This window comes from Stegodyphus dumicola, chromosome 2, assembly GCF_044657685.1.
Source record: "Stegodyphus dumicola isolate Sdum_Otavi_A_Nest chromosome 2, ASM4465768v1".
Taxonomy (NCBI): Eukaryota; Metazoa; Arthropoda; class Arachnida; order Araneae; family Eresidae; genus Stegodyphus; species Stegodyphus dumicola.
In genome coordinates, this window is record NC_140769.1 from 260,766,717 (window position 1) to 260,794,003 (window position 27,287).

Here is a 27,287-nt window from a genome sequence, read left to right on the forward strand (position 1 = left end):
AAATATTTCTCAATATATGTGGCAACAGAAACAAAATATCGAAACATATTAAATGCAGAGTATGAAATGCCATTGCAGTGAAACGTCACGAGTGAACTAAATAAAAGCTTATAATAATCACTTTGCATGTCAAACCTCAAAACGGTACTAGAATTTATTACCTAAAGACTAACAACCTCTTAAGATTTATTAACGGAAGAACCAAAGAAGTATTCATGTAAGGTATTTTATAATGCAAATAATTATGCAGGGCGAAATCATTTAAAGATAATTCTCGCATAAATGACTTTTTCGGGAGATATTAGCATACTTATCTGTCTATACTTTTAACTATTATATTTTTATACAATTAATTCATAATTTAAAATATTTCAGATGATAACGAGGTAATAGGAAACAAATCGAAAAGTTCTAGTCTATCGAAGTTTTTAGATGAAAATTGTTAAATTGCTCAAATATGTGTGGAATATTAGTTTAAAACTAGTAAAATAAGTTGAAACAAAATTATTTAACCTTTCCGGCACGCTAACTTTTAAAGTCGAAGTTCTGATTTAAAAAAAAAAAGGTAGGCAGTCTAATTAGGCCTAGAGGTGTACACAAGTAAAATTTTGTGAACTTATCGTTTTAATTCTGTAGACGTGCCCCAAGTGGCACACTGATTGAATAGAGCTTCGAAACGAGTGCTGAAACGAGCATTGTTGTCAACGAGCATTGCTGACCGATGAGATTCAGAGAAACAAAGAATACAGACTCTCAGTTGTCCTAGATTATTGGTGAGCCCGGTCTGGGCACACCTAGGGTTCGTAGTTTGATTTTAAGCAATATTTCAAGATAAAAATTTAAAACTGGTATAGAATAAGGAGATTAGCATAAAGCCCAAAAATAACATAGAAATTTCTTTTCAAACGATTCTTTTTATACCCTAAAAAAATCTGGAAGTTTTCTTTGAAAAATGAGGGTCTTAAAAAACTAAACATGGCTAAAATATATGGACTGGCTTGTGTTGAGCTGCCATCTACTATGAATAAAGAAGGTTCAGAGTAATCTATAGTAACTTATAAATCCTTTTTTATTCAAATTTTCTGTGAGTACAGAAGGAAATTTTTAGGTGTGTCCAGACCGGACACACTATGCCGCAAAGGGTTAACATAGTAAAATTGATTTTCTAACCATTTTTAGTCCAAAGGGACTTGAGTCCCCGAAGGACTGTTACTTTCCTTTTGGCATTTTGCGTTGGACTCCTATAAATGTCGGTTCGCTTTTCAAACTGTTGCCACAAAATGTTGGAGTCCTGCATTATATTTGAAGAAATTAAATAATGAAAAATCTGTATAAATGTATGTATATTTCTCACATTGTGATAAACAACGGTACCTGGAGCCATCCAATTTTGAATGACGTAATCCTACTTCAAATATGGGCATCTGGAATCCCAAATTTGAAATTTGGAATTTGTTTCATTATCGATTTCATATTTTGTAAAACTCAACGAACAATTTTGTAAAACAAATTTTTGAGTAACAAACTCAACGATTTAAAAGCGAGCAATGGCAACACTCTACGGGGGGGGGAACCTTTTTATCTCCAGCACGTCGAACTGTGTATCGGAAATTCTAAAGATAAGCCCATTTTAAAATTATTTTGCGACATTTCTATTGAACTAAATTTTATGGTTTAAGGGCAAAGAACGTAATATGTAATAAATAAAGGTAACACACAAAGCGTTAAAAACAAAAACCGCCCCTTTGGACGTAATTTAAAATCTAAAACATTTCAGATTTTTTTTTAATGAGGAATTTCTAAATTTATTTTTTTCAATCATTTTAAAATTTCCTTTTAGAAGGCTAATCTTCCGTAGTATTAATTTTATAACTTCTGCTCACTAACAATCCTATTTATAAAAATAAAGTGAAACCTCGGTTTACGAATCTAATTTGTTCCTGAAGACCATTCATCAACGGAAATATTGGTAAACCAAAACAGTTTTCATCATTAATTCATTCCTAGACTGCAGATGATAGCTTATTTAAACTTACAATAATATCATGTACATAAGTTTATGCAGTTTCACTCTCTTTGGTAACATAAACTAAATGTTAACTTTGAAAACTTAAGAGACTTGTAGGCAACAATTATTATTGGTCATAATAACTAAAACTACTTCTACTAGATAATGACTACTACTTTCACTTCACCTTTAGTTTCAGTTTAGTTTCTAAGGTTGTCATGCCATAAAATCAGTAAGGAGTTAGTGAGGGCTGCAAAGAATAATAAAGATGTTATATATGGAAAATATTGATTCTTGCTTTTTAATTTTTGCTATTTAAATTATTATAAAAAGAACTTAGCAAGCAACCACATACTTGGTGACCTTGGAATTATTGATAAAGATGTCAGAAAGTGAAGAATCGGCGATTAAAGAAGAAATAGCACGAGTAAGTGTTAAAATACCTCCCTTTTGGGCTGAAAAGCCAGAGATATGGTTTTATCAAGTAGAAGCACAGTTTTCTATTTGTGGAATAACTGCCGAGGAAACTAAATTCAACTACTTAGTATCGCAATTGGAAGCAAAATTTGTTGAAAGTTTATGGGATATTATAAGTGACAATAGCAAAACCAAATATACTGCTGCTAAAGAACGTCTCTTGAACACTTTTAAAGAAAGTGAAAATAAACGTTTACAGAGACTGCTAACAGGCATAGACTTGGGAGACAGTAAACCTAGTCAACTTTTACAAAAAATGCGAAATCTTGCTACCGATGGCATTTCGGATAAAGTTCTTAAAACACTATTTCTGCAGAAAATGCCAGATACTGTGCGCAATATTTTAATCGTTAGTGATGAAGATATCGAAAAACTAGCTCTGATGGCGGATCGTATCATCGAAATGCAACCAAAACAAGAACTATACTGTGCCAGCAGTATTGTTTCTCCAGGAACAGATGCTATTGCTGAATTCCGACAACAAATTGCAGCTTTGGATAATAAATTCGAAAAACTAACTGTCACAAGAAATTCTCGTTCTCGCTCAAGAAATAGCAGTCGATCATCTAATAATCGAAGTAAATCTCGGAGCCGTTATAACCCTAATGGCAAGTACTGTTATTTCCACTTTCGTTTTCGAGAAAAGTGTTTTCCTGATAGATGCAAACCCCCCTGTGCATGAAAAAACAGCTCCCCGGAAAACGAAAATCAGCAGTAGAATTAGCGGCAGACTCTGCTGCTGTAAATAAAGAAAATTGCCGTAAATTCCGCTTATTTATCACGGACAAAAAAACAGGTTTACATTTTCTGGTTGACAGTGGAGCAGAGGTATGCCTTATTCCTCGTACTTCTAAACACAAACTTATTAGTGACTATAAATTATATGCTGCAAATAATACAGAAATTGATACTTTTGGTACAGAAGTTTTAATTCTTGATCTTGGTTTACGCCGAGAATTTCAATTCCCATTTATTGTAGCAAAAATTAGTAAACCCATATTAGGTGCAGATTTTTTAAATAAGTTCAATTTATGGATTGATATAAAGCATAAAAGGCTAATTGATGGTGTGACGAACCTTGCAGTTTATGGTGACATCGCACCCATCTCTATTCATGAAACTGTAAATACAACGGGCAGCTTATGTAAATATTCTGATTTATTTGCTATGTATCCTAGTATAACAAAACCAAATTTTCTTATTTCTACTGTAAAGCATAATGTGAAACATCATATTATAACTAAAGGACAACCTGTAAGTTGTAAAGCAAGACCATTAGACTCTAAACGGTTGGAAATAGCTAAAAGAGAATTCAAATATATGCTGGACAATAACATCATTAGTCCGTCCAGTTCAGAATGGGCAAGTCCCCTACACATAGTGACAAAGAAAGACGGTTCTTTCCGCCCATGTGGGGATTACAGAAGACTGAATGATTTAACTGTACCTGATCGTTATCCCATTCCTCGAATTCAAGATTTTCAACATATTTTAACTCATAAAACTATATTTTCTAAAATTGATCTCTTTAAAGCGTATTTTCACATTCCAGTAGCAGATGAAGATAAAGAAAAAACTGCTATTATCACACCTTTTGGTCTTTACCAATTCAATGTCATGAGTTTTGGTCTCAAAAATGCCCCCGCTACCTTTCAGAGGTTCATCAATGAAGTTTTTTATGGCCTAGACTTTGTGTTTCCATATTTGGATGATGTGTTGATTGCCTCTTCTTGCGAGGAAGAACATCGTTTACATCTTAAAACAATTTTCCAGCGTTTAGATAAATATGGTCTCCGAATTAATATTAGCAAATCAGTTTTGGGAGTACCTGTAATAGACTTTTTGGGCTATCAAATATCTGCTGAAGGTTCAAAACCTCTACCTGAAAAAATTAAAGCTATCACAGAATATCCGTTTCCAGAAACTATACATCAACTTCGTTCCTTCTTAGGACTGATCAATTTCTATCGTAATTACATTAAAAATGCCGCAGAAACTCAAGCTCCTCTTCATGAACTTTTGAAAGGATCTACAAAAAAAGATCGACGTAAAATACTATGGACCAATGAAACCAGAAAAAGTTTTGAAAAATGTAAACAAGATATTGCTCAAGTAGCGTTGATGGCCTACCCCAATTCGGATTACCCTCTGGCACTTCTCACAGATGCATCCGATTTGGCTATTGGGTCATGTAACAGCTTTAAATAGTATTAAAATCTTGTAGTTTAAATAATTTAAATAGATGAACATTAAGGTATTTGTGAATGGCAATATTTGAAACCAGACTCGACTGCCACGTGCGACTCTCGCACGAAGAATGTAAATTATTTTTAAATGTTAGAATATGTTTTCTTTTCTTGTTTTGTATGTCGCCATTTTTTGAGTGTTAAATAAAAGTTATTGCTGTGTTCCATCATTGGAGTTGCTTCATTTCGCCAAAGAAGTATTATAGTCATAATTATTTTGGAGGCACCGACCGAGATCGAATAATCGTGCGTATTTTTATTTTATTAGTTCATCAATGAACATAATATTAGTGAACCAGATTATTACCTCCTGTTAATATTGAATTGCTTTATTTAATTAGTTCATCTTTGAACGCAGTATTAGTGATACCAGATTATTACTTCCTGTTAATTTTGAATTGCTTTATGTTATTAGTTCATCACTGAACGCAATATTAGCGATACCAGATTATAACTTCCTGTTGATATTGAATTGCTTTATTTTATTAGTTCATCACTGAACGTACTTCCTGTTGATATTGAATTGTCTTATTTTATTAGTTCATCACTGAACGTAATATTAGTGATATCAGGTTATTACTTCCTGTTAACACTGAACTGCCTTATTTTATTAGTTTATCACTTGAACGTAAACTTAGTGATACCATTTTAATGCCATTTCTACTAGAGCTCAAAGGAAAAGAAAAATAGCTGAAGAGCAGATCTTGGAACCGATGAAGGAAGAAAATAAAGCATCCAGAGATGTATTTGAAGAAGTTAAACCACCAGAATTAAAAGAGGAAGATGTTCACGAAAATTTAAAAAACGATAAAGAAATTAATATTGAGAATCATTTTGCAATGCAGCGTTATCATCATCTTTCGGCTTTTAATATCAAAGCCGCTACTAATAGACGAAGAAAACAATTGTCGAAAGCAAATGACAAATGAATATTATCCGAAAGGCACAGATGAACTGAGGAAAGGCTTTGCTGTGAATTATAGCCGAGGATCTGGTCCACCATGGAAGAGATCTAGGCGCCGTCAAGAAAAAAAAAGAAGACTAATTTGAACACTGGTCCATTTTCTTCCTATTTAAATGTGGTGTAAAAATATTTGTTTAAAATTTAACATTTTCGGCCTGAATATTTGAAAATTTATGAGAGAAGTTATCTTTTCTCTTTAAGCAATTGAGCAAGCTGAGCTTATTAAACTGTCAAATTTTACAGAACTTTTCCCTTCGGAAAAAGTCTCTCCGTTGGGGGAGAAGTTGTAACAGCTTTAAATAGTATTAAAATCTTGTAGTTTAAATAATTTAAATAGATGAACATTAAGGTATTTGTGAATGGCAATATTTGAAACCAGACTCGACTGCCACGTGCGACTCTCGCACGAAGAATGTAAATTATTTTTAAATGTTAGAATATGTTTTCTTTTCTTGTTTTGTATGTCGCCATTTTTTGAGTGTTAAATAAAAGTTATTGCTGTGTTCCATCATTGGAGTTGCTTCATTTCGCCAAAGAAGTATTACAGTCAGTTATTCAACAAAAAGTACCCAATGGATGGAAACCTATTGCATTTTTTTTTCAAAAAAGCTTAATGATGCCCAGAAAAATTATAGCGCTTACGATCGCGAGCTTTTGGGTATATATTTATCCGTTAAACACTTTAAACATTTACTTGAAGGCCGCGATTTTACTATTTATACGGATCATAAGCCCTTAACGTTTGCTTTTAAGCAGAATCATAACAAAGCATCTCCCAGACAACTCAGACAGTTACAATATATCTCACAATTCTCTACTAACCTATGCCATATAAGTGGTCAAAACAATGTGGTTGCAGACAGCCTATCTAGGATTGAGGACATCGATTCACCTGTTGTTGATTTTGACCTGATAGCAGATGCACAAATTAATGATGATGAACTGCAACAGTTGAAATTACATTCCAAATCATTGCATATTAAACAGCACCAATTACCATCAGGAAAACTCTTATATTGCGATACCTCTACTTCTAATATCAGACCATTCATACCTCAAACTTTTAGGATGAAAATATTTAATGCAATTCATGGTTTAGCTCACCCTGGAATCCGAAGTACTGTAAAAGAGATTACTAAAAGATTCATTTGGCCGGATATAAAAAAAGATGTTAAACAGTGGGCTCAAACTTGTATCGATTGTCATAAAAATAAAGTAACTAAACATACAAAATCAGAATATTCTCAATATCAAGCACCAGACGAAAGATTTAGTTTTGTGCACATTGATTTAATCGGGCCTTATTCACCTTCTAATGGATACACTTATTGTTTGACGTGTATTGATCGGTTTACCTCTTGGATGGAAGTGGTACCGTTATCAAATATCACAGCAGAAAATATAGCAAGAGCCTTTTATGAACATTGGATAACACGATTTGGTGTACCTTCTTGTGTTATTACTGACAGAGGAACTCCATTCATTTCGGAACAGTTTCGAAATTTGGCTTCGCTATGTGGAGTAAAAGTAAACCATACAACTTCTTACCATCCTCAGAGTAATGGGAAAATTGAACGTCTACACCGTACTTTAAAAGCAGCTATTAGATGTCATAATTCTCTTCATTGGACAGAAACATTACCAACAGTTCTTATGGGTTTGCGAGCTGCTCTACATGAGGACTGCAAGTATACAATAGCTGAAATGGTTTATGGCAAAACTATTAAATTACCTGGCGAATTCTTTGAAGAATCAAACATGCCAATATCTAATGATAATTTTGTAAGTAATCTTCGAAATCAGATGGCCTTTTTAAAGCCCTATCAATCCAAATCCAAATGTAAACAAAAGATTTTCATCCCAAAAGATTTGTACACATGCTCGCACGTGTTTTTGCGGGTTGACAGAGTAAAAAAACCTTTGGAGCCCCCATATGAAGGACCCTTTTTGGTACTGCAAAGAACCCCGAAATATTTTCTTCTATCAATTAAAAATAAACAAGTTAGTATCTCTGTGGATAGGTTAAAACAACCAGCTTATGTGTTACAACCTAATGAACTTTTGTCTCCAACTTCAAAAAGTGATCATACATCTGTGCCAAGTAAGCAAACATCAGTGCCAAGTCAGCAACTAGAACAACCTAAAAAATTAACACGATGTGGAAGACAAGTAAAACTTCCAGTTCGTTTCAATGACGTTATTGACTCTTCTTGAACTTATAACTCTTTCATATTAATTTAAAACTTAATTATGTTTTTTTGTGTACATAATTTCAATTTATATATTTGTATCAGTGTTATTTGTATAGATATTTGTATCTTCTCTCCCACCATGTTTTCAGAGTAACGTAACTTTGTTACTGGTAGGGGAGTGATGTAGGCAACAATTATTATTGGTCATAATAACTACAACTACTTCTACTAGATAATGACTACTACTTTCACTTCACCTTTAGTTTCAGTTTAGTTTCTAAGGTTGTCATGCCATAAAATCAGTAAGGAGTTAGTGAGGGCTACAAAGAATAATAAAGATGTTATATATGGAAAATATTGATTCTTGCTTTTAAATTTTTGCTATTTAAATTATTATAAAAAGAACTTAGCAAGCAACCACAGACTTGAGCGAATTCTCGCTGTGTCTTGGAAATTTTAACAGAGACTCGGAAAGGGTGTAAGATACCTTTTTATTAATACATAAGAATTTAACCGATGGCACATCTTGTGCTTATAGAACTGGCCAGCACAAATATCACAGCAGAAAATATAGCAAGAGCCTTTTATGAACATTGGATAACACGATTTGGTGTACCTTCTTGTGTTATTACTGACAGAGGAACTCCATTCATTTCGGAACAGTTTCGAAATTATGGCATAAATCAAAAGTAAAGAATTGAGCTTAAGTAAATTGCAGTTAGCCCAGGAGCTACATAGGCAGAAAAAGAGCAAGTAGGCTCATATCTTGTTGCATCAGGTTCTTCTATTTACAATAAAATTAATGTAAAATTCCTTACCTGCTGCATCTTCAGTGTTCGCAACGCCAGGCTTCTAATAATCACGTTTTCCAGTAAGAGTTTCTATTAGAATTAACAGACCATCTTGTTTTTTACTTATTTATTCAAATAAAACACTAACATACACTATTTACAAGGTAGGTGATAATTATTTTAAGACAGTACATTTTAATTCTGAGTCTGAAGTTTTCGTCTTTACGCTCCTCAGAGCGGTTCCAATCTAGCCTAGTTTTTAGAACTCAATTACAGCAAAAGTAAAAAAAAGAGATGCCCGCCATCTAGTGGCAAGAATGTGACATATCTAGTATCTGCGTGATAAGCTTATAATCCTTTTGTTTGGGAATACATTTATATGTTAACGGCCTTTTTTTTTTTAAAGTTGTAACTTAATGAGAAAATACCCCGATTGAACAATGGACATCTACAATCCACGAGAAGATAATTTTAGTAACTTGAAAAGATAATTTTTACCATGAAATCTCTCCAAGACTACAAACTTCATCGGAATCTGAACGCCATCAAGTGCTGAGCTACAGTAATAAATAAAGAAGTTTATAATTATTTATTAACGCACATATGTACTTTTATTTATGCGTAGAAGAAAAGTTTAATCAGTAAGAGAAGCAACCTAGGCTATTATTTATTCTCAAGTTTTGTCCCACTTGACAAATTTTCTCTGAAAAATTAGAAAGTTTTCGTAACTTGTTTATTTTAGTTAGTTTAATTTAGTTAGTTAATGATTAATTAAGCATGTTAGAATTATTTGAAAGAAATGCTAATCGAAGAATTTAATATTTAGCTGCCAGTATATTTCAAAGTGTTCTTGAATTACAACAAAAATATAATTCAAGTATCAAACTTTGAATTTTAGATTAGACAATAAATACAAGTTAGAATTTTTTGCCCATTGCGATGTTGTTATTAATGTTTATATATGTTTCGGTAAGTATTTAGTAAACAAAATCTAAGATTTATTTAAAATACCTGTTGCCTAAAAGAGACATTAATCTGCAGTGGAATGTTAGTTTCGAAACGGCATTTTGGCACTGAATCACAATAAACGGCGTATAACTTTTTGAATTGTTACCACCGAATATTATCGTTCTCTATTATATTTAAAGAAATTAGCGCATGAAGAAACTGCATAAATGTATGCATGTTTCTCGCCTTGTGAATAAACAACGGTACCTACAGACAGGTTAGGTTAGGTTAGGTTATTTAATTACGGCAAAGCCTCGAGGGCTATCTGCCTAAGGGAAGAAACGCCTTCGTGGAGGACTTTCTAAGGGAAACTAGCTCGTATACACGTTACACATGGGGAAAACCACGAAAACGCCCATGCAGCCAGCCATGGAGGTAGGAAAGGGAGGAGGGGCCATTCCGCGCTAGAAGTGAAGCACTGCTTTGAAGCTTGGGTCACCAGACGGTGCGTTCTTTGTTTACATTCAGAAGCTCGCTTGACAAGATTCTGATAGTATTTCGACACACGACAGTTCCATAGAAATCGAAAAAGGGACACTCTCGCAAGAAAGAAACATTCATAGTGTGATGGATAATAGCAATTTGTATAGTTTACTGACATTTACGCAAAAATCACATCTTGGTTATTTTTCGATAACTAACAACAGCGATTTTGATTATGAATTTGTTTTATAAAATTCTAAGCTGTTGTACTACAAAAATATAGATTTTAAGAAAATTGCTAAAAGAGATCTGCCAAAATTTATTTTCTAGAAGATTTGAAAAGTTTGAAACTTGATGGCTAAATTTAAATATAAAATTATGTATGTTAAAATATTTGTAATTAGGCACATAGGTCAGATTAAGTTTTTATTAAATAGAGTAACGCATGCAAGGGCTATCTGCCTAAAGAGAGAGATGCCATCGTGGAGGAATTTTGAAGAAAAACTTACCTTTGAGTGGGTATTAAAAATAATACTTATAATTTTCATTCAAATTATATTCATATATATTTTTTATGTAAAACTTTCGGGTGTATGCTAAATTAGTGTAAATTACTTTACACGAAAAATATAGTGAATGCACAGAAATTAAAGATTTGCACATGCCGGAAATGATAAATTATTTATACGGGTATTTATGCATGTGCTTGAAAAAAGCATGTATCTACCTTTGACAAAATACTTAAATATTCATTAAATTATTTATAAATGTATTTGAAATGAAGAATTTATTCACTTATAAACAACTGTGAAAGTACTGTGAAGAAATCTAATGATTAAATGTATCTAATTTATAATGATTATAAATGTTATCTAAATATATAATAACCTTAATATTGAATTGTAAACATAAATTGAAATCCTGTTGACAAATACGTTATAAAACTATTTAAGCAAGAATTGTTCGTATTGGAAAGCAATCTGTTAAAAAATATTGTAAAGCAAATGCTATGAGATGCGCACTTAAGAACGTAATAAAGAGTTTTGGATTATGTATTGTTGAAATGAAGGGTAAAAAAAATCTGATAAGTATAATTAAAAGAATTATTCCCTTTACATTTTATAATAACTCAGTTACAAGTTTTAAATAATACTTTAAAAAAAAAAAAAAAAACTTATTTTATTCCCTTTCAGAAATGTTCAGAGAAAGTCAAATACTATTTAATACCTATTTAATTATTAGGAATTAGCGAAATACTTATTTAAAGTATTTCGCTAATTCCTAATAATTCTCTAATTTAAAATGAACCGAATAGAGCATTAATTATAAATTGACTTACATTTTTCGATTTAAAAGAAGCCAAAAAATCATGTCGTATTTAAGAAAGTATATTAGGAAGAAGCTCTATAAATAGAAAAGAAATAATGCATAATTTTAATATTAATAATACAATAAACTTTGATCTTAATTTTTGTACCTTAACCGAATAAAATCGAATTACCTTAATTTTTTTTTCTAATGTAATTAACGAAAACTTGTGAAAATATTTCATTCAAATTAAACCATTCTGAGAAAACTGTCCTGTGAAAATTATAGTATTTAATTCCGTTCAGAATGAAATGTTGTTTAAAAATATGTTGTTTTCACATACTTAGGACTCTGAAGTGTTGTAGAAAAACAAAATATATACATTTATATGTATATTTGCGACGTAATTACAAAATATTTACACCCGAACGCGTCAAATCTCATAGAACTCAATGGTAAATGACCCAATGTTTTGGTCACCACGTAGGGATCGCCGGTGCTTCAGAGCAGGGTACGGAGAAACTTGTTTAGGGCGACTCCTTCTTACTTCCTACCTCCATGCAGCCAGCCCGTTCGCGGAATTCGAACCTCGGACCAAACTACCAGTGTTCAGCGACTTTACCGCTCGGCCGCTGATGGGCCGTACCTACAGACATAAAATTTTGAATAATGTAGTCCTCCACCCGAACATGGGCACCTGAAGTCCTAATTTTGAATTTCAATTTGTTTTATTACCTGTTTCATATTTTGGAAAACTTTAACGAGCTTTTGATTAATAAATGCAACGATTTCAAAGCGAGCTGTGGCAGCGCACTGTACGGAGGAAAAAAAAATTATCTCTAGGGTCCGAGACTGTCTATCGGAAATTCTAAAGATATGCTGTTTTTAAATATTTTGTGACTTTTGGTGTTGAATCGAATATTATGTGGCATAAGTGCCAAGAACGTAATATTTAATAAATAAATTAAACACCCAAAAGGTTAATAATAAAAAGACAAAAACAATTTTGTAAAGCCCTCTTATTAAGAAAAGTGAACATTGATATGATGAACCGAGAAAAGACCGGGGGGGTATAAATGTCTGCCAACACTAAACGCGGCGTCGGGAATCCAAAAGGTAAAACAAAAAATGGGTAATAGAAATGAGTTTAACACCAGACTGTTAGACACCGAACTCAGCGAAAGGGTAAAAAACCTTAATCTTTTTGGGCGACCGTTAAAATCTGAAAACTTTCAGATTTTTATTATTTTCATTTCGCTAATAAAATTTTTATTTTGTCCAAAAAAAGGGGGGGAGGCAGTTCTGGCCTGTCAGCTGTTTTCAAACTGTGCATTCGCTCAGTTTGAGTTTGAGACCACTTAACTATGCTATTCTTCCATAAAATGAAAATCGTCTGAAATTGGATATTTATTGAAAAATCTGCTTTTGCAAAAAACCAATGCAGTGTTTTGATAATGAAATACTGGAAATTACATATCTTCACGGAACAGCAGTTAATCATGAATTAATATAAGCATTTCGAACGCAGTATTTATTCGTAATAACAACAAACAATGGGATTGCTAGCAATTAAAGTATTCTTTCTTACTTGCAGTTCCTCAGTCCAAACTCAACTTGAGAGAATCCGGGTCTCCTGTGCGGCGAACGAATTCATTCCCGAGGAGACATAATGAACTGGATGGTTCTCATGATTGCCGAGACTGCAGCCAAAATCTCAAAGTATCGGAAGTGTCGTTTCATTCGCATGAATTGCATCTTAAGAGCAGATGTAAAACGAACTTGGAAGAACGCAATGAACTAGGTAGGTGTTGAAACTTACTTTATTCATCTCACTATAAAATTAAGTTTTCATTTAGGTTAAAAATATTCATTACATTCGTTAACTAAATGATTTCCTTTAAGGCTGACGTAATGGCATTTGAACGTGCTAAGTCTTCGAAATCCAGAATCAATATTAATAACTTTTCACAAAGAACCATTGATTAACTCAAATTTTAGAAAAGCAAAAACAAACATCATGTTTATCAAACGAAGTTTGTAAAATACGCTTACATTTTTACTTCCTTGAAAAAGTAAAACGAAGTAAAAAGGAAGTATTGAATCGTGAAGAAATTTACGAAGTAAAAAGGAAGTATTGTAATCGCGAAAAGTTTCTGGCAGCATATTTCAAGGAAAATATCCATTTTGACCACTATCGAATGCAATTTAACGATGTTTTTGCGTGACATCTGTACGTAAGGACAGAATAAAAGACTCGTTTCCTCCAAAAAAATTATAAAACTGCTTTAAAATGAATTCTGAAGAGAATTTTCCGTGGTATCTGTACGTACGTACGTACGTATGTATCTCGCATAACTCAAAAACGAGTAGCCTCAGAACCTTGAAATTTTGTATATAAGACTGCTATACGACGTAGATTTGCATCTCGTATTTCGGTTGCAATCGGCCCCACCGAACGTATATAAATATATTTATATATATATCCACACTGTTACCCGGCTCAGTAATTTCAGTTTCTTTACTCTTACATGTTCGTAAATTGTGCACTTTTGCTTTAAAAAATGATTGAATTAGCTTGTTCTTACCTTCCGATTAAGGTTTCTATGTCTTTAGTTAATCTGCATTCAATATTTGTAGAATTATCAACAATTTAAAAGCTGTTTAAGTGCAGTTAAGCCTAATTTTTAAATAACATGGCGGACATGTTTGTTTACATTTGTAACAGCAGAATAGCAGATTTGTTGCCAATCTAGAGAGACTAAGCTTCGCAACAACAAAGATAACGCCTTCATTTATTATTGCGAATTAAGTTATGCTTAATCCTTTCTGGAATTTTTTCGAGGAAATAAGCGTTTAAGATTTGCTTCGTAATTTTTAATACAGATATTTTGAGTTTTATGTATTTTTGCTTTGTCGCGAAGGGAAAACTGAATTAGTTGAATGAGAAATACTGAATCGTCTGTGAAAAACTGTGTCTTTTTTGTTTTGTTTGCTTAAATTCTTTTATACTTCGTTCTAGATTTATTACAGTATTTGAATAGAACATGTGGCAACGCTTAGATAATTCTTCAAATGATATAAATTTTGTGCATTCTGGGTTATAATATCAACGAAATATAACGCTGCTAAGTGAATCTAGCGCCAGAGTGTCGCTATGGTAAACAAATTTAGTGAATTTTAAAGAGTGCATTTACTCTATTGTGGTTTATGCGCTATCGACGAAGTAGATTTAATTTAATGCAATAAGTTTAAATGAAATGCAAGAAAAAATGCGTATAATTTAGTATTCCGTACAAGAAAGTCATGTGGTGTACACACCAGACTCTTTCCTTGCAGTCTTTCAATAATTAAATGTTTTCAAATGAATATTAGTTTTTTTAATTGCAACTCCGTCTCCGCATTAATTTACTGGTAGGGATTGTACCTGTAACTAAGTGTAACTTGTTGCAAATCCTTGAGTAGACGTGTAAGCGACATATCGCTATGTCTAAGATGAAACAGAACTTAGGAAGGATGTCAAAGAACTTTTATTCAAAACGCAACATAATTTAACAGGAGGCACTTCTTGTACTAACAAACCAGCCAGCATCTATGGCTTAACTCACAAAATAAGGAATTCAGATTTGAAACTAAGTTAAATCTTAAGTTAGCCCCACAGGCTATACAGGAATGTGTAATGCAAAAGTTGGCTCAAACTTATATCTCCGAGACAAGCACTGTTGGAAGGAATAAAGCAACGCCGATAGTAGAATTGCAACTAGTAACGTGGCCTTCAGCAGGTGCAACACGCTCTGATTAAGCAATCTAAAACCTTCCTTTAAATACAATCTCTCTCTACTTTATTTGAATAAGCGCGAACTAAAAATGAGCCTTCTGGTAGGAAAACGGACAGGGAGAATGACGGTAAAAATATTTAACATAAAATAACTGGGAGATAAAAATAAATAAATCCTTATATGCTTCACAATCAATTTTCGTGAATACCAGCCATGAATAAATATAAAGGATTTTATATTAGTTTTTAAAGCATTCCACTAGTCAATTATCTATTTTTGGTTATGGTCCATTTTCAAATTTTGTTTACATATGCTGTCCCAGAAGAAAAGAAATAAAATTCAAGATAAATTATGTTTAAAGTTTGAGCAAAGCAATGCATAAAGATGAACTATAAATATATTTCTAAAATTCAAAATATAAAAAAAAAATCTATTGACAATTTTTAGATATAAAACTTAAAATGTGTGATCGTAGACAAAAATGCCTGTCTTTTTCAAGTTTCATGTTGTTCAACCTCCTTGTTCTGTAACCTAATTTATTGTTTGTTTTAAATAAAGAAGTTTAATTATTTTAAATATGAAAAATTAGTTAGTTATATTCACGATAAAAATTAATTATAGAAGTTTTTTCCTTTAACAAATCAACAGAAAAATAATTTGCCTTTCATTTCATGTCAAGTCCGTTACCTTGAGATTATTGTACCTAAAATTAGTTTGTAAATCTTATCAGGTTCAGTGTTCCTCCTTACTTGCTTGGGGAACATTAAATGACCTGACTCGGAACAGGGAGCTTACTAAAGCTATGTTCAATAAATGTGGGAAGTAGACAAGATACACAGGAAGGGTATACGAAACCCTTTATTTTTCTCTCTTTACAATGATTTCCGGACTTCGGAATACAGAGACCAATCCCTTGTGGTCTGAACGTAAGAATATAAAAATATGAACTAAACTCTAACTAGACTTAACTTTGGATTAATAAACAAGTGGCTACTTGAAGATTGGCCGTAAATTAACAGAAAGGCCGTATGTAGTACAGAGAACTGTTAACACTACGATACGTTTAAAATTATCAAAAGGATTAAACCTCTGACCTTGAAGGCAACCAGCAACCGAGTAAAACTGCTATGGCAAGCGGCCTGCTCCTAATCACTCCTTCCTCTCTCTTGCTTGGCAAAAAGCCACAACTTAAGTACTTGGCGTTCGCAAGACAAATTTGCATAAATAAGTTAAAGCTTTTAATTCTGGCCGGAAGTAGAAAATAAGAAATGATAGTAAAGATTTAAAATAAAATAAACGTTAGTAAAACTTAAGATCCTTACAATCTGTCTAAAAGGGGCAGTACATATTCAGTGACATACATACACTAGTCAAGCTAAGTTTGACTACTTTGAATATGTACTGGCCCCCTTTAGGCAGGGGCCCACCAGCGGCCGAGCGGTAAAGTCGCTGAACACTGGTAGTTTGGTCCGAGGTTCGAATCCCGCGAACGGGCTGGCTGCATGGGTGTTTTCGTGGTTTTCCCCATGTGTAACGTGTATACGAGCCAGTTTCCCTTAGAAAGTCCTCCACGAAAGGCATCCCTCCCCTTAGGCAGATAGCCCTCGTGTGCTTTGCCGTAATTAAATACACCAACACCTCTTCATGTCAGGTTCATTACCTTGAGATTATTTTACCCCCAATTAGTTTGTAAATCTGCCTAAAGGTGGTGGTGGTGTATTTAATTATGGCAAAGCACACTAGGGCTATCTGCCTAAGAGGACGGATGCCTTTCGTGGAGGACTTTCTAAGGGAAACTGGCTCGTATACACGTTACACATGGGGAAAACCACGAAAACACCCATGCAGCCAGCCCGTTCGCGGGATTCGAACCTCGGACCGAACTACCAGTGTTTAGCGACTTTACCGCTCGGCCGCTGGTGAGCCCGACATGAAGAGGAAGACAAATTATTTTTATTGATTTGCTGAACTTTTATCTAAACATTTTCAATTGAATCTTTTATATTTTAAATTGTAGAAATATATTTATACTTATTTTATGCAATGCATTGCTTAATGTCAAACTAAACTTTAAATATTAATTTATCTTAAATTTTCTTTCTTTTCTTCTGGGACAGCATATGTAAGCAAAATGGGAAAATTGGCCTTATATTTCTAATTCAGCATATAAAAAACTATTAATAATGATAGAATTAACGATAATAATTATAATAGAATTAATATTAACATTCAGGAAGCGCGAAGTCAGAAAAGAAATTAGGTTGAAAGGCCAGAAGTTGGTCAATCCAATACTAATAGCGGTCACCAGTAATAGTAATTAAATGACTCCACTACAGAACACACTAGCATAAAGTAGAATATTTTTTAAAAAGATAAACTTAGAAATTAGTGTCAGATTTTCTCCTTAAGTATTTTTCAAGAAAGGTTAATTTTCCAAAGATCTTAATAATAGTTTTACTTTAAAAAAATTAAATTTTTCTGAAATGTAATTATTACAATGTGGCCTAAAATATGCACTGTATATTCCGGCGTATAACACGTACTTTTAATACAAAAAATAAGATCGAATTTACGTCTGCGCCTTATACAGCGGATATAAAAATGATACATTTAAAAATTAGGTAAGAGCTTGCAGAAATCAGATTTCTACATATATCTAAATGCTGTTTATTTAAAAGAAATGTCACACCTTATGAACTTAAAAAATTTTATTATCGGATAATTTCCTTTACATAAAGCTTATTAATTATTGTGCATTCATTCATTCAGATAAAATACCTGGCTCCAAACTCCGCGTATTCATTCGCGTCAGAAGTGCATTCTCATACCATCATATGTTCCCCTTTTCTCGAAGCACTAGAATGATATTCTTGTGCACATCTGCACTGAATACAACCCTCTCTTTTTTTCAGAATTATTCACTCCCTCAAGCATTTCCCCCACACAGATATTGTTTCTCTTATCGCTTGTCAATTCAGTATGCCATTTATAGAGACATTAGTATTTTTTGGAAGCAAGAAAGAGGAAAAATTAGCAACGCCTTCGCCGGAAATCGAACAGCGGACCTCTGGAATGCGCGCCCAGCGTGCAGACCACCACGCCACGAAGGCATGCCAAGATGGCGGAAGAAATACCTTATACATTTTTCGAAATTCTGGGGAAAATCTTCGAATGAATGACTTCAAAAGATAAGAGCATCGCACATGTATCTTTCATGTTTCTTCGTGCGCGCCAGTATTTATTTCCTCCCACTCCAATGGTGCGCCACTGAGCATGCGCACTAAGCGAAATTCGTTAACATTGATCAACTCAATGTGCAGTTTGCCATAAGGCCACCGGGGCGCTTAATACTCCGGAATATACGGTAGTTGAAAGTTTACCTTTTACTTCGCGTTGACGAAAAACAAAAAGTTGGCTAGTGGAAGTGTGTGTGTTTACTAAATGTATTTCCGTCTGAAACAATTATAAATTTAGTGATTTTTTTTATGGGGATAAAAAGCTTTGTTAGTAAACGCGTATAAATTTTCCTATACCTGTTGACTAGTTAACTGATAGATTTTAGGACCATTAAGAATCATGTTTTTCTTCTGTTTGTTTATATCAGCCTTAAAATCTTGACAATTATTTCTCAAAGTATTAGGAAAAATAGCTCATGCATAATATATAAAAGCTTTTTCTTTCTTTATCCTAGTTATTTCGGAACTTTTAGATCACTAATAATTTTGCTTATTGCAGAGCAAGGTGTTCGAATGAAGAGTAAGCTACCAGTTGCACACTGCGGGAGAAATGTAAACATCATCAAAGACAGCAATACTCCTAAGGAAGTGACACTACAACAAAAGTTTCATCCAAAAGAAGACTGTTATCGAAATAGCTGCCCTCAAAAATATGCCAGAAAGATGTCCATCCAGAGGTATTTTGCAAATCATAAGTTCGAACAGATGTTCAAATTATTTTCAAAGAAGCGTGGAGCGTTAATCGATGTAAGGACTCATATCCGCTGGTTGCGATGCTCAGATATCACTTTTGACAAGAATGGCAGTTTCTTCAGGCACATTGCAGGGTGAGTAACGAGCTATTGAATTAAATTGCTGTTAATTAAAAACAAATTTTAACTCTGATGAATTTCTGTGCTTGAAAATTTGGGGATAAAAATTTTCATGCGAAATTCTGAAACATTCTGTAATATTCTACAGAAAAATGGGAGTTTCTATTTTAGGTCCATACATTGGGTGCAAAAACTGCCTAGAAAAATTCACGCTGCTTTCTGAAGGTCAAGCTCACCATGCAAATTCTAAGCTTCGAAACAAATGTTTTAGTTTCATTGGATGAAACTCACTGTCTTAGTAGAAGGAATATACAAATGCAAACCAATGTAATCAGTTAGGATTCAGTAGCCAAAAATATGCAAATTAAGCACTGACTGAAGAGACTATGTTTTTCTGAAACTTTTGTGTAGAAGAGTTCAGTGTCTGACAGAAAATATTTGAAAAACGATCATAGTATTTTTTGCTCAGATGATATACACTGGTGTGCAAAAATTAAGGACGAAGTCGAAAAATTAGCATATCAGCTGAACGAAGAGGCAGAGCAGACAGAAAGACCAATCAGGAGATTAAGTAAGGTGATGTACGGTAGCACATGCGCAGATATGCAGGTAGACGTAATGGGGGAGTGTCTGAGTAGTATTGTGATGCTTCTTTGGCGAAATGAAGCAACTCCAATGATGGAACACAGCAATAACTTTTATTTAACACTCAAAAAAAAATGGCGACATACAACAAGAAGAGAAAACATATTCTATCATTTAAAAATAAATTACATTCTTCGTGCTAGAGTCGCATGAGGCACTCGAGTCTGGTTTCAAATATTGCCATTCACAAATACCTTAATGTTCATCTATTTAAATTATTTAATCTACAAGATTTTAATATTATTTTAAGCTGTTACAGTATAAAGCATGTTGTCGGTATAAGATTAGTATTTCTGGCAAAGAGATTGCACGCCGTATAGCAGTTAAAATCACGCCGAGTTGCTGCCTCAGCGAGAAATGGCGAATAATCAATCTGTTAGACGACATCTGGATGCTTTTACCGGAGGTCGAATCATTGGGAAGTTGGAGGAAGGCCGCAGTGTGACAAGTGTGGCTGCAGAGATCGGAATTGCTCACAGCATCGTTTCACGACTTTGGAGACAATTTCAAACTACAGGAACAGCTATCCGGGGGTTTAGTAGTGGTCGTCCACGAGGAACCACACCCGCAGATGACCGGTATATTATCTTACAGACCAGAAGAAACAGTCGGCAGACAGCGGGAGAAATCGCTAGACACACGACACAGGCGACTGGACGACCGATATCGCGTTTTACCGTGGCCAGAAGACTGCACGGTGGTGGTCTGTTTGCACGACGCCCTGTACGGTGTGTACCTCTAACGCCTGCCCATCGGAGAAGGCGTTCTCTGTGGTGCCGGGAACACCGGAATTGGTGAGACAATGAATGGGGACGAGTACTCTTTACAGATGAGAGCAGATTCAGTCTGAGTAGCGATTCTCATCGCATACTCATCTGGAGAGAGCGGGGAAGCCGCAATCATCCCTCGAACATCGTTGAAAGGGACAGGTATGGAGGTTGCGGTGTTCTCGTTTGGGGAGGCATCATGCTTGGTAGTCGTACAAACCTTCACATATTCGACGCAGGTTCAGTCAACGGGACCCGTTATTGTAACGAGATTCTTCTTCCATATGTGCGTCTTTTTACAGGCGCTATGGGTCCGCAGTTCCTTTTCATAGACGACACCATGTCATCGCACACCATGTCAATGCACCATGTCATCGCACAGTAGCTGCCGAACAGCTCTTAGAGAGTGAGTATATTGAACGTATGGATTGGCCGGCACGATCTCTGGATCTCAATCCCATCGAGCATGTATGGGATTTTCTAGGCAGACGCTTGGCAGCTCGTACCTTACCACCAGTAACGATTCCGGAGCTTCGATTGGCGCTGCAAGACGAATGGGCAGCAATGCCTCAACAACTCATTGACACCCTCATTCTCAGCATGGGCAGACGCTGTGAAACCTGCCTAGCAGTCAGGGGAGATCATATCCCCTATTAAAGACCGGATGTTCCTTGCTGGACACCCACCACAGGGATTTTCGGCCTTCAGTCGCATTGCGCTCCATGCTACTTTTTCGATAAAGCTTCTTTTTATTCCTCTGATTTCTCTTTTAGTAAGTGTTGCTTACATTACTCATGTGCTTACGTATTGGGGATCTTACGGTATTAAATGTGTTGATTTGGAAAGTTTTTGTACAAAGTTATATTGAAAAAAACCGTCTCGTCCTTAATTTTTGCACACCAGTGTATATTATGCGTCAGAGAATACGACTGGATAATTCTCAAAACTTTCGGGCTATCAGCTGTCTTGAAGTTAATTAATGATGTCGCTGGTTTGTTTGTTGCTGATTATTCTGTAATTTCTTGCATTTGAATGTAATTTCATATGAATGGGTTAGTTTCCCGGAGACCTGTTTTCGTCGTTGAAATGTAACCACATGCTTCGATGTATCTAACTTTACTAGCTAAGTACGGTCGACGAGCAGTTCTAAAAGCAATATTTACACTAAACAGTACGAAGATAAATAGCAGTGAGTACTGTTTACGAAGATACATATAAAAGGATTATATACCCGGATATTATCAAGGCTACTATACCACAAGATTTGCTTTTCTCGACCAAGGTCAACCAGCGCGGTGACATCGATGTCCTTGACAGTTCCGTTTCCATTCGTGCGATACGAATTTGTAATATGTTGTGTATATGTTTCTTCAATTAACTAATGAATTGAATTTGTTTGGCATGTGTGATGCAGTGACGTCACTGTCTCGAACTTCGGAAAGAGAAAGTCTTGACCTTGGAAAAGTATAACCTTTCTAGTGACCTAGGGTCTAGGGTTACTATCTACTGACCTAGGGTATTTTCTTGGTCTAGAGCACTGTCTAGGTCTTTGACTGCCTACCGGCCTAGGGTATTATCGTGTTCGTTTCTCTTTAATACCTTATTAGACCTATTCATACGCAGCTATAAACTTTTTCTCGAATTGCGTTCTTCCCAGAAGTATAAAAGAAGACCCCCTATTGATTGATTGATTATATTTTCATCGGCATAAGTGACACCCCACTAGATAAGGACTACAGACTGGACATGACGTCACTGCCTACCATCAGTTTATTATTCCCACTCCAGGACGTGCTGTTATTTCTCAGACCTGTTCTGTCTTGCGGTCTCCCCGTCTCACCATCAAAGCCTCGCTTTCATGCACCATGCACCAGGAAAACTCAACTGTCAGGCTGCCCACAGGGCAATTATACGAAGCCGGAAGAGAGCCGGAATAAGTCATACAAATAGTATGATAGTCGTGGCATATCAGCGGCACTTGAACTTGGATTGATTGGTTTCTCTCCTACGCAAACAGAGCTTCAGAAGCAATTTTCCCCAGCGTCGTAAAATATTAGGGCTAGAAATGTTCCTTCCTGGAAGAAAGGTGTTTCTTGTGAAACGATTCCTATTCCGGTACTCGTCACTAAATGTGATAAGGCTATTAAGTGTTCAAATATAGAGGAAAGAATGGGACAAGTGGAGTCGTCAGTAAGCGAATTGGAAAGTAGTTCTAAGTACCATTCACAAATAAGTCAAGATTTGAACTGAGATCTGATAATAAGCGCTTGAGGAGTTAAAGAAATGAAGGAACACGAAGAAAGCTCAGTAGCTCAGTTGCTGGAAGTGTAAGAGAGTGGACTGGATTTTCTTTGAGCAATTACACCGACTTACACATCTTTACAAAAGGTATTTTGGTACACAGTACCTTTTCTAAATATGTACACAGTACACACATATTTTTACGAAAGGACTTACACAGTACCTTTTGTAAAGATGTTTGAGTGTCCTTACAAAAGAAACTTTGTAAGACTCATCTGCGAGGCAATATGAGTCTTGATCTCATTGCGTCTGTCATATCCTTCTTTTTCTTGGGCGTGTAGCTTCTGGATATGTATTTCCTTCCTACCGTAGACGTATCGTATTGTGTGCGTTGCATAAAACAGCCATTTTAACGGCACAACACTTTATTAACACACAAATAAAAATAATAAGTACAAACGATGAACACACAAGTATCACTTCGTATCTTGCACCTAAGCTGACATACAACACATTTCCTTCGTTACTTTGCTACTAACTTACTAACTACTCTTCTCTCGTAAGTCTCATGAGAGAGAGAGAGGCGTTGCAGGCCGTTCGGCTAAACTGCGCATGCGTGGTCATCACGTCATGACACCTCCCCTCGAAAAGATTTGATTGCGTCTTCCAATGACCTGTCAAATCCACATATATAAACATTTCTTGAAACAAAATAAAATAACATCCACGAAATTTTCGAACTTAATTAACCAATTCTTACCATTTTAAATTAAAATTACTTCAACATGAATTCAGTAATCCTATTCATTTAAAAGGATGTAACATTCAATTAACTTTTCAAACTTAAATCATTCACATAATCATAATCATATAAGCAGTTATCATATAAACAAGACAATACAAATCAATCATTAACATTAAACATAATACATTAGCAAACCCTAGCTAAATCTTTAAACACATTACCTAACGTTAGAAAAAAAAATTTAGCATTTTAGCTAAAAAAAAAATCAAACTAAACAGTCAAAATGTCTTATAGTTCATAGTTCATAACGTCCGTCATGCTTCCAGTCACTGGGGAATATTATCATGTCATTTTAAGTCACGTCATCAATAAACTCAGCATGGTCTTTTAGTCTACACATAATGTTACTGTTCCATTTTGTTAACGCATAAATTACTGGATGCACATATTCACTTTCTGATTCAACGATTAGCTTTAGCTGTAAAAGCTTATCTATTTGACGATCAGCTTCATTTCTTAGAACTTCAGGTATTCGATACGGTTTCTGCTTTCCTGGCATACTTCCAGGTTTCAGTTTGATGCTGTGTTCTCCCACGTTGGCGATTTTCGGAATACCAGTTCTTAGGTTCTTATGCCTTCTTAAAATTTCCATAAGTTCTTTCTTCTTATGCGGTTCAAGGTGTGTAAAATCACATTCCTCATTAGAAAAGTGTTCTTTTGCTTTCCGTGGAACAATTCTTGGAACGTTTTCAACTTCGCCGAAATCAATATCTCTATCATATATCACACCGACATTATTCACAGCGGTATTGAACTCTCGTATCTTGTTTGCGTGAACGTGCTTCGATGAATTGTCAGGCATTTGTACTATGTAACTATAATCAGTATGCTTTTTGATGATCGTAGCAGGTCCCGTCCATCTGGCATAAACTTTGTTTTGACTATCAGGGATTAAAACTATGACCCTGTCACCTTCCTTGAATTCTTTATGACGAGACTTTCGGTTACGGTAGAATGCATAAGCTTGTTGCTTTCCACCATCTGTAAGTCCTGCGTATTCAGCAGCTTTTTCCAATTTCGTCTTCAAATCATTCAGATAATCGGTAACTGAACTTAACTGTCCATGAGGAACAGGAGTTTCATTAGTCCATGACGATTTCAAAATAGACAACGGGCCATTAGGACGTCTTCCATAAAGCATATGGAACGGACTAACACCAGTCGTAGCATTAGGAACTTCACGGTAAGCCCAAAGTAAATACGGTAGATGTTTCTCCCAATCTTTCGAATGTTCTCTAACGGTATGATGTATCATTCCCTTTAAAACAGCATTAAATCTTTCTACCAGGCCATTTGAACTTGGATGATAAGGAGTCGAGAACCTTGGGGACGATCCAATCCTTTTCAAAAACTGTTGGGTCAACAAAGCAGTAAAATTAGTTCCTTGATCTGAAGCAACAATTTGAGGAATTCCTGTGCGTGAAAAGATTTGCAACAATGCATCGCATGTTGCTTTGGCATTCAAATTCTTCAATGGCACCGCTTCGGGCCACCTTGTACATTGATCAACAGCACACAGAACATATTTGTAACCTCTACAGCTTGGCTCTACAGGTCCTAGGATATCCACATTAATTACCTGGAATGGTTCTTTAGGACGTGTTACTGGCGTAATCGGAACTTCATCAAAGGGACGCTTTTTCGCTTGAAGTTGACAAGAAGTACAAGCACTGCAGTATTCATTTACATCTTTCTTGATTTCCGGCCAATAGAACGAATATCTCAAACGTTCGGCTGTCTTCTTGGTTCGCAGGTGGCTTCCCCATAAGCTAGAATGAGCTAAGTCCAAAATCTGTTTTCTTCTTTCTTTGGGTACGACCAACTGGTAAACTCTTTCTCCTAGAACTTTATCTTTATGATACAAAAAGTTGTCAATAACAATAAAGTTATTGCTTCCGTTCTTAACATTTTGCCAGCATGTTTTTAAAGATGGGTCATTCGTTTGTTGCACTCGAAACAGTTCTGAATCCGAAACACATTGATCGTGTCCCGTGCTACCTTTGGAATCATCCTTACCTGTATCTTCATATACAAGAGCACAACATTCTATTATCTTCTTAACAGTTTCATTACATTTTTCATTAATTAGGTTTTCCCTATCATAGTTAAGTATTTCGTCAAAATTTTCAGTTTCATGAAAAGGCATTTCACCGAAACTATCATTAGCAATGTTCACATTTTTACCTTCAAAATTAAACTTTCTTTTATCATCTCCCTTTAACCCATTAAAAGCACTTAACGACAAGAGTAAATCATTACATAACTTATCCACCATTGCACATGTTATAAAAATAGGTGACATAAATTTATCATTTTCAGAATATATTACTAAAGGTAGGTTAATGAGAGGAGCTTTTAAAGCTTGCCCGAAAGCTGACGTGAGGATAACACTTCCATGTGGCGTACGGTATTTTTCTGGTACAATGTCGGTCTTGACAACGGTTAGTTGAGTGCCTGTATCTGCTACTGCATTAATTAATTTACCATCACATATAAGTTTAACGGTTGGCAAGTCATCTATTAATTCTTTAACCTCTTGATTCGCAGTAAAATATTTAGAAGAAATCTTTGCAGTTACGGCGTTAGAATTATTCTTAATTTCTTCTTTAGCAACCCTTTCCTTATCTTCATGCAATAATATATTATGATACTTAGAATTACATTTTGAACATTTTAATTGAGAAGGGCAAATTTTTATTCTACAATTCCTTTCGAAACAAAGAAAGCACCGATTAGAAGCCCTTAAACTTTTTTTCCTTTCTTCCGGAGACATAACGCATTTTTCCGAAGCATGATTTTCGCTTTCGCAAAATAAGCAAGGGAAAGTTCGAACAACTGCAATTTTGCTTACATTAGGGGAATAGCTGGCGCCAAATTTGTTGGCGTTGAATGAATTCCGAGTGTGGAAGTTGTTTCGCTTTTCATTTGGTTGTGAATGCCTTCCAAGAGAATTCGCGTGACTCTTAGAATAAAATAAATTTAATGAAGTTCGTTCGCGACTTTCAATTTCCCGTTTTAGAAATTTCATGAGGTTGTCGACATTAAAAGTTTCCTCATCTGCGTCTTGACGAGCAAAATCAAGCGTTATATCCTGAGGTATGCATTTCATTAACAAAGGGTATAGTAACTTTCCATACAATTCGGTCTTGACCCCTATCGAATTTAGTGACCTTATTTGTACGTTGCAGGTATCATATAATTCCCTCAAAGAATTAATGTCATTAGAACTTCGGACAGGCCGTAAATTTAAAAGTTTATGCATGTAAGAATTAATAAGGAAATCTTTTCGACCATACCTATCTTTGAGAATCTTAAAAGCTTCGTCGTAGTTTTCTGGAGATAAAGAAAAGCCTTCTATTGTTTTTAAAGCTACACCGCCTAACAGGCTAAGCAAGTAATTAAACTTATCTACTTTAGATAGTTTTTCGTTTTGATTTATTGCCGTGTCAAAAGAATTGTAAAATGTCTGCCACATTTCAGCATTTCCATAAAATTTATCAATCATAATCTTCGGCAATTTAACATTATAATCAGAACTTTTATTGACACCAGAAATAGATAAATTGTTACTATCATTAGACGAACCAT

The 27,287-nt window shown here is 34.9% G+C and overlaps 1 protein-coding gene across 1 annotated transcript in view; it reads left to right on the top strand.

The window, feature by feature from the left end:
• Positions 1-27,287, top strand: part of LOC118190366 (uncharacterized) — a 42,140-nt gene that overhangs the window by 4,667 nt on the left and 10,186 nt on the right. Inside the window, exons 3-4 of the mRNA XM_035361073.2 lie at positions 13,012-13,218; positions 18,929-19,256. Coding sequence (XP_035216964.1) covers positions 13,012-13,218; positions 18,929-19,256 — 535 coding nt within the window. The remainder of the gene's footprint in view (positions 1-13,011; positions 13,219-18,928; positions 19,257-27,287) is intronic.